The sequence below is a fragment of the Haemaphysalis longicornis genome, unplaced genomic scaffold (genome assembly GCF_048455015.1).
Source record: "Haemaphysalis longicornis isolate Haplotype H1 unplaced genomic scaffold, Haemaphysalis longicornis Haplotype H1 scaffold_7, whole genome shotgun sequence".
Classification (NCBI taxonomy): Eukaryota; Metazoa; Arthropoda; class Arachnida; order Ixodida; family Ixodidae; genus Haemaphysalis; species Haemaphysalis longicornis.
The window spans coordinates 74197982-74206921 of record NW_027526422.1 but is presented as its reverse complement, the minus strand read 5'-3'; the positions used below and the strand labels follow the sequence as shown (position 1 = coordinate 74206921).

The 8940-nt window shown below is 46.5% G+C and overlaps 1 protein-coding gene across 1 annotated transcript; it reads left to right on the top strand.

The window, feature by feature from the left end:
- Window positions 1-4814: 4814 nt before the first annotated feature.
- LOC144144482 (uncharacterized) lies at window positions 4815-8270 on the top strand. The gene is made up of 3 exons (XM_077675940.1): window positions 4815-5090; window positions 5465-5764; window positions 5856-8270. The coding sequence occupies exons 1-3, from the start codon at window positions 4859-4861 to the stop codon at window positions 6971-6973; spliced, it is 1650 nt and encodes a 549-aa protein (XP_077532066.1). The 5' UTR covers window positions 4815-4858; the 3' UTR covers window positions 6974-8270.
- The last annotated feature ends 670 nt before the right edge of the window (window positions 8271-8940 follow it).

Here is an 8940-nt window from a genome sequence, read left to right as displayed (position 1 = left end):
TTTCGTGTTAAAATATAACACATGAAAACGAACGACCCTAAGTATAACGTGCTCTTTTGTACTAAAGGTTGCTTCCCCGCAAGAAAAACCTGTGTGCCGGGGTGCAGCCTTTACAGGCCGCTTGCTTCGTTGTACTGGCGTCATTTCCGTGACGGATATGACGTCGGCGAAATGTTTGTGTATCCCGGAATAAAACACTTTCGTGCTAAAATCTTTTGAGCAGGTGTCCAAGTTATCTGATGGGCATGCGGCGGTACTTTTTGGCTGAGGCACTTTCTGATTCCCCATTCTAAGTACTGGATGTGTTTGTTGACTACGCTGCAGGGCCTCTTTCCACGTGGCTTTATGGCTGTCTAGCTGTCCCTGGCGGCTCGCTGATGACTGCTGCGTTGCTGGGTGGGGCAGCGGCGAAGTGCGAAGCTGGGATAAAGGAGCCGCCTTGGCGGCGGTGGTGCGGTTGGGCGCCAGAGTACCGCCGCGTTGCTCCAGTGCGCAGACGCCCACCTAACCGGATCAAAGCGGTTCAACCAGAGATTGGCAGCCGAACAGAGCTCCTTACTAAATAAGCGTAGCTTATTAAAGCGTCCTAATCCATAAGAAAGGCGACATGAAGGACTTGAAAAATTACAGGCCGATCAGCTTACTGTCAGTCGTCTACAAGGTATTTACCAAGGTAATCGCTAACCGAATCTCTGCAACCTTAGATTTCAGTCAACCTAAAGAACAAGCAGGGTTCCGTAAAGGTTATTCAACAATGGACCATATTCACACGATCAATCAGGTGATAGAGAAGTGCGCTGAGTATAGTGAACCCCTATATATAGCCTTCATAGATTATGAGAAAGCATTTGACTCGGTTGAACCCTAGCAGTCATTCAGGCATTACGGAACCAGGGAGTAGATGAACATTATGTAAGAATACTAGAGGATATCTGTAATGGGTCTACAGCTACCATCATCCTCCATAGGGAGAGCAGTAAAATACCTATAAGGAAGGGTGTCAGACAAGGAGACACAATCTCTCCAATGTTATTCACAGCATGCTTACAAGAAGTATTCAGAACGTTGGATTGGGAACAGGTAAGAGTAAGGGTTAATGGAGAATACCTCAGTAACCTCAGATTTGCTGATGACGTTGCCTTGCTAAGTAACTTGGGGGACGAATTGCAAAGCATGCTTTCCGCACTGGGCGAACAGAGTAGAACCGTGGGCCTGAAAATTAATATGCAGAAAACTAAAGTAATGATCAATAACCTCGGGACAGCACAGCAGTTTGAGATAGATGGCGAGGCAGTGGAAGTGGTAAGCGAATATATATACTTAGACCAAGTTGTGACCCTAGATCCCAACCATGAGGCAGAGATAATTAGAAGGATCAGAATGGGGTGGGGTGCATATGGCAGACATTCTCAGATAATTAATAGCAGCCTACCATTGTAGCTGAAGAAGAAAGTGTATGACAGCTGCATCTTACCGGTACTCACCTACGGTGCAGAAACTTGGGGGCTCACTAAGAGGGTTCAACTTAAATTGAGAACGACTCAGCGGGCAATGGAGCGGAAAATGATAGGTGTAACATTAAGGGACAAAAAGAGAGCGGAGTGGGTCAGGGAGCAAACTGGAGTTAAAGACATATTAGTAGAAATTAAGAAGAAGAAATGGATGTGGGCAGGGCATGTAATGCGAAGGCAAGATAACCGCTGGTCATTAAGGGTAACAGAGTGGATCCCTAGAGAAGGCAAGCGTTGCAGGGGGCGGCAGAAAGTTAGATGGGCAGATGAGATCAAGAAGTTTGCGGGGATAAATTGGTCACAGTTGGCACAGGACCGAGGTAATTGGAGAATAATGGGAGAGGCCTTTGCCCTGCAGTGGGCGTAGATAGGCTGGTGATGATGATGATGATGATGATGATGATGATGATGATGATGATGATTAAAGCGTAGCTTATTAAAGGGGCCATGAAGAAAATATACAAGCTTGGTTCATTACAAAGATTCGTTTGTCCCGATAATGATGATACCAGTTGTATAGCAAAGTTTACACAAAAAATTGGCCGTGTATCTGCTTTTTCCGTCGCATATGTCCATCGACATTTTCCAAGTAAATGCCTCCTTTCTCTTTCCCGCTGATCTCTTATGCTGTTCCTCTCCCGTCGCAGTCCTCCCAAGATAAACACGCAAGAGGTTTGCTCAAGTCAATTTAAATTTACCGCGTTCTACTGCTCCAGGCCGGGTGCCTCGATGCCAGCGCTGCCGCACGGCGGAGACGCGCGGGAATGGAGGCGCCCTACTTCACCGTTTATAGAACCACATTTCCTTACTTCACGTGCGTTCCAAGCGGGACGTGGAACTTATCTAGTGGAACCTTGCGTAACTGTTGCCGTTTGATTTATTAAAATGCCACCAGATGCTATAGTGGCGCGGGCGACAGCAGACGACGGAGTGAATTTTGTTTTCTTCACTGGGCATAGTATTTCATTTGCTATCGCAAAATCAAGCATCCGGAAGGGACACTGCAAATATGTCTTGTGTATTGATTTTCTTGTATTGATTGACTTATATTTGCGTAATGTCTTGGTCTTTTTCAACAGTGTTGACAAGTATCAATATTAACACCGGACTTAGACGTTTAGATTTGGCTGTGCGTATATATGACTAGTACTGCGCAGATTCAGTTTCACTTTGGCCGGGTGGCTGAATCGAATCACGGACAGACAGACAGACGGACAGACAGACAGACAGACAGACAGACAGACAGACAGACAGACAGACAGACAGACAGACAGACAGACAGACAGACTTCCCGTTCAAGTAGCCCAAGAAAGACTATCGTCTTTAAAAGTGTAATATTAAGGAAAACAGATGAAGCAGTGGCGGCTCCCCGCCCACTTTCCGGTGACGTATCTATGACGTCACGGAATCTTGCTTGTGCGATTAACGGCCGCCGACCAAGACCACCGCCGAGAAACAGGACTGGGCGATTGTAGTGGGGCCTCTAGTTCCGTCTGATCGCATCACTTGAATGCCGACGCGCAGTTAGCACACCGATAACATGGTTCTTAGTGCTGGCCCATATGACGTCACTCCTGCCCGTAGCACGTCACTGTAGTCCGAAATTTAAAAATTCCGATTTTGCTGTAAAGCTATATCTCGACTATGAGGCGCGCCGCAGTGAAACGCTCCGGATTAATCTTGGCCATCTGGTGACCTTTAAACTGCGCAGAAATCTCGACACGCGGGCGTTTTAGCTTATAATATATAGCTTGCAATAGCTTGCAATCTGAAATCTTTTGAATATTTGTCGCCTTTTTTTTTCGGTTACGAGAAGTCTTTTGTGGTCGGGATGGAGCTGAGTGAATTACCAATTGAACAGAGCGTTGGGCTGCTGATCCTAAGGTTGCGGATCCGATTCCCTGTTGCGGCGGCCGCTTTTCTGATGGAAGCGATAAGCGCAAACGCCTGTATGTTCGGGATTTCGGCGCACGTTAAAGATCCCCAGGAGGCCAAAATTAATCCGGACCCTCCACTAGGGCGCGCCTCGTCGCCTGTGTAGCGTCGGCGCGTTAAAATCATAATGATAATAAAAAAAAGAAGCCCCAGATTGAGGGTAGTTCTTTCAAATTAAACAAAGTTGTGTTAGATGCGAAGCATATCATGCTCGGGGCTGTGTTTCTCCCTCCCTCGTTGTCGTTGTCCGCCGTCCGCACTCTACTGCGCATGCGCGTCTCTTCAGCCCAGTCAGCGTCTGGCCTGACGTCAGCGCAGTCCACTATAAAAAGAAATAGTTAGGCGGCGCCCGGTTTCGATCCCACGACTCTATGGCCGCAACGGGAGGTATTGGCGCTCTTCTCACTGCGCTACAAACCGAGACGGGAGCATGTGCTAAGAACGCACGTTATGTCCTTCACTCATTTAAACTACGTCAAGAAGCTACTGATACAACGAAGGCACGCAAAGCTGAACGTCAACGGAAATGACGAACTGAAAACTAATGGGAACTTCAGTCGACCCCATGGCTGCTTCGCATACTACTCAGGGTTCCCCTACGGCAAGATGGTGTAATTTTTTTTTAGTCTTCAGGGCCCTTTTAAGCGTAGCTCTAGGTTGGTCGCTTCCGCCAAACTCATTTACGTAGCTCTGCGCTCTGTTTGTCCGTGCTTCGTTCCTGAGGCGTGGCGCGTTACCACAGCAGCAACGCCGGCGCCGCCTTTTACCGTAATGGGATGCGGTTGTTTGGGAGGATCTCGGCGCGAACGGGCGTGACTGGCCGAACTATTTGGTCACGTCGGAGTTGCTTTAAATGTGACACAGCGACAGCGCATGAGACAAGGCGTGCTTCGTACCGCGATCCGAGCAACGCTTGCTCGCGTTCCAAGCCCGGGAGTTGCTTTGGAACGTAAAACCCCGATGAAAAAAAGTGATTTTCCAATCGGAGCTAAACTTATGAGCCGTATAAAGTTACTCATTGTTAAGAGGCAACCCCCAACTGAATGTACGGCTGCAGCGGCTTATTTTTTTGGTGCAAGTAAAAAAAAAAAAAAAAAGGCGCCCGCGTCTGCACAATGTTTCAGCGAACGCTTCTATTAGAGCATTGGTTCTCCAATCCGGACCCGCGGACTTAGTGCACTTCCTGAAATATCGTATTTTCGCGCGTATAACCGCACCAAAAAGGCGGAAGTTTCAGGGGTGAAGTAGAGATGCGGATTATACATAGTATGCAAGTACGTCATTCGACGATACCCCGTGACTTCCGGTATCCCGCGGCGCCATGTTCGGGAACCTATAGGCCGCTGGCCGTGGCTGCCGTGGCTGCGCTTGTATGCATGTCAAGCTGTTAATGTGCTCTGCTGTGCGATATCATGACTATATGTGCTATGTACGGCTGCCGCAGCCGCAGCAACTCGTCTGCAAAGGCAAATAACAGAGACCCGGGAACGGGAATGTTTAATTTGCCGAAAGTCATAACTTGGCAATGTGAAAGGACGAGGCAGTTGTCGGAGAAACGGCGACGCGAGTGGCTTGCCCTTATAAACCGCCAGGATTTGAAGAACCTCAACAACATTCGTGTGTGCGGTCGTCATTTCATCTCAGGTAAGCGAAATATTATGTATTTTAATCTACGTTACGAAATACAGCGCACGCGTCCGTTGTACCTGTCTTTTCGTTCTCGTCTTTTTAGCGCTGTATTTTCTTTAAGTAACACCGATTCGCCCACATCAAGCTCCTGCTGCTCTAGTATTTTAATCTGTATGTAGCTTAATTACGATCGTACAGCATCTGCTAGTTGAGAGTTTGCTTAACGTTAAGTGCATCTGACGCTCCCCGCCGGGCCAGGCGAGCATTAATTTTTTACTTCGCTTTGCGAAGATGCATGCCGAAAGTTTTCACGATTCGTTGGTGAATGTACCTACCGCGTTCGAGCACTCGCGCTGTGAGAAATATGCATCGCCTCGTTCGGTTTGCAGGCAAGCCCGCAGCATTGATGGATTACGGGAACCCCGACTGGGCGCCGTCGCAGCTCTTGGGTCACGGACGCGATAGTCCCTCAGCAAGCGAATTGACCGAGCGCTACAACCGACGCAGACGACGTTCCAGGAAGGCCACCGCCGCAAGTACAAGCACCACAGACGAGACCTCATGTGCTGCTAGCGTGGATGTACCCCAGCTAGATTGTGGCAGTGGGTCAGGGCTTCACAGTGTGATGGATTGTACACCCGACGAGCGTCAATCCCCAAGTTGCTCGGCTGACCATGGCACAAAGAAAGGTTTGTACTAGCAGCCTGTCTGGCAGCGACGTCCTTTTGTTTCAACATCCTTCGAATAAAAACTAACGCACATTCCCTTTAATTCTTGCAGATGCTGTCACCCAGACGGACCTCACAATGAACGACATTGCGACCATCGAGGTGGACAAGCAACGGCTCGCATCAGACCTTGAGTTGTCATCAGAGCAAGCACGGCAGTTGGAAGCAACTCTGAACTCCTTCAACACAGACAACCAGAGGCTTGCCACTGAGCTTCGAGAGTCAGAGAAGCAGAAGGAACAGCTGGGAATAACTGAGTCATCACTCCGTGATGACAATGGCAAAGTGATGTTTTACACAGGAGTATCAAATTTCTCGCTTTTGATGGCAATTTTTCATTTTATTGAAGTGGTGGTGAACCACACGTCCCAAAATAGCTTGGCTAAATTTCAGGAGTTTGTTATCTTTTTAATGAAGTTGAAGTGGAACTTTCCTCTGCAGGATCTCGCTTACAGATTTGGCGTTTCGCAGTCCACTGCAAGCAGGATTTTGGAGAAGTGGCTCCATGCTTCGTTTTGGAGACTTAGATCACAGATAGTCTGGCCATCAAGGAAGGAAATCCAGAAAACAATGCCACAAGCATTCGTAGACTCATTTGGGACAAAGGTGGCGGTCGTACTTGACTGTTTTGAAATCAAGATTGAAAGGCCGTCATCTTTACTACCCCGAAGTGAGACATGGTCTCAATACAAGGGGAGCAATACTGCGAAATTTTTAATCGGGATAACCCCCCAAGGTGTAATTGCATTCATATCGGAAGGCTGGGGGGGAAGAACAAGCGATAAGCACATCACCGAGCAATGCGGCATCTTGGACAAACTGACGCAAGGGGACGTTGTTTTGGCAGACCGAGGGTTTGACATTGCAGACAGTGTGGGCCTGTATTGTGCAACATTGCACATCCCTGCATTCACTAAAGGCAAAAGCCAACTTTCAGCACTTGATGTTGCTCGCACACGAAAGTTAGCGAATGTAAGGATCCATGTTGAGAGGGTGATCGGCCTAGTACGTAACAAATTCACTATTATGAAATCCATTCAACCGATCGACTTTGTCTTGTGCAAGCAAGGAGATGAGTACACAGCACTGGACAAGATTGTAACAGTGTGCTGCGCTCTCACAAATTTGTGCCCTTCTGTTGTACCCGAGAATACAGTAGCAGCTGCATGATTCAGTCCTTGTTGCAGCATTCTGTAGTGAGACTTTCTTGCTGTCACTTGTGCATGCTAGCAAAATTCTTATCGCATGTTTTCTTTCAGTGTACTTTTGATCTGAAACTACACGTTTAGATACGTTTAGGTACACAAAGAGGCAGATCCTTTTAACCAAACACTGAACCCTGTAGAATGTCTGATATCACTAGAAGTGGACCAGATGCATTCTTGTTTATTTGCACAAACTGTGAGTGATCAGTGAGAAATCGTTTAAGCTTTCAGTTACTCTCTTTCAGTTATGGCAAAAGCTAGCATGTAGACAACTCGCTAAGCAGTACTCTCCATTACGTGATGCTCTTGCCTCTGATGCATGTTTGTTAAGCACGTATTCTACATGGTTGTTTGATTTCATTATTACCGCTTCCTGTATCATTATTGCTGTATGTGTGATCTGCTTTATATTATTGCTGTTTTATGTTCTTTCCTGGTTCTGAAGTCATTCCACATTGTCATATTATTTTGTACTTTTTACATGAGAATGTGTAGTTACCCCTCTCTGTCCTTCAAAAGAAGTGGTGGGAGTACCACAAATAAACAGAAAATATGCAGGTACTGTTGGCCTAGTTTATTGACAATACTGCCAAGCTCATCACAGATCATAGCATACAGGGCATGTCTGAAAAGTAATGTCAGTGAGTGGAATAAAAACAATTTTTTGATCAGATCAGTACAGCACATTAAAGGGTTTCAAAATACGCTCCTCCTGCATCAATACATTGCTTCCAGCGAGATATCCAGGCATCGAAGACGTCACAGTAGGCCTTTTGCGGAATGTCTTTTAGAACCCTGGTGCAAGCCTCTTTGACTTCCTTTCATGGGAGGTTTCAAGCACAAAAACAAAAAAGTCTGCAGGAGCCACGTCAGGACTGTAGGGCGGCTGGGGAACCGTTGGCACCTTTGAATCGACCAGGAAGCGTGTCACGAGAAAGGTGGTGTGGGCTGGTGCGTTGTCAATGTGGAGTTTCCAATCCCCGTGATGTCAGGCCAGACGCAACGAAGCCTTCGTTTGAGTCTCTTGAGCACTTCCACGCAGTATTTGGCGTTGATGGTTGTGCCATATGGTACAATTTCACAGTGGACGAGCCCCTTGATGTCAAAGAACACAATGAGCGTGGTTTCACACAAAACTTGATGGCATTCCTTTGTTCCAGTGAGTGCTGCATTGCGGCTTGCATGAGAAATGAAAATGAGTTTCATGGAAATGTCTGCTTACTCTCCAGATGGTAGCAGACCGAGCAACCGCGCTTCCATAAGCTAACTTTCAGCTCCACCAATCCCAACTGGTCCTAGCGCGCTGTGACATATAGTGACTTCACAACATAATCACTGACATTACTTTTCGAACAAAACCTTTAAAGCAGACACATTTATTAGGCAAAGCATTTGTAAAGTCATTAAAAAGAGGGAGAAAACATTTACAATATGCAATGATCGCATATAACAGTGGAATACAGGAAACACTGAAACTCGGACACCCCGTAAAAATATTTCATACAATTTTAGTCAAAAGAACAGCAAAGGTTACAAATAATGCAGTCAAATGTGGCAAAAAGTTTAGCATAAAAATAATAATCAGCTTAGCACAATGATGGAGACAGTACACAAAATTTCAACACAAGGGAACAAACTGAAAAGCCATATATGCAGCTCGTACTCAACACACATTATTATTAGCATACACAAGTGCCAAGTAACGGAAACCTTCAATACGTAACCTTCTAAGAAAAAAAAACACAGGTAGCACAGTTGTTACTGGAACTACTTTTCCCAGTAATAATAGAGTGTAAACAAGGACACGGTCCTTTTCATGTTTAGTTAACACGTAAAAAGTTGCTTAGTTAAGAGTCAGGCGTACATCATTACTGTTTTTCTTTACCCCACACTGGCTGTGGCTTCTGTCTGGTCGTGTCCTTGGCTGCTAGC

Coding starts and splice junctions, on each gene's coding strand:
- LOC144144482 (XM_077675940.1), top strand. CDS start 4,859: ATGACTATATGTGCTATGTACGGCTGCCGCAGCCGCAGCAACTCGTCT. Junction 5,091..5,464: donor CGGTCGTCATTTCATCTCAG/GTAAGCGAAATA, acceptor TTCGGTTTGCAG/GCAAGCCCGCAGCATTGATG. Junction 5,765..5,855: donor TGACCATGGCACAAAGAAAG/GTTTGTACTAGC, acceptor TAATTCTTGCAG/ATGCTGTCACCCAGACGGAC.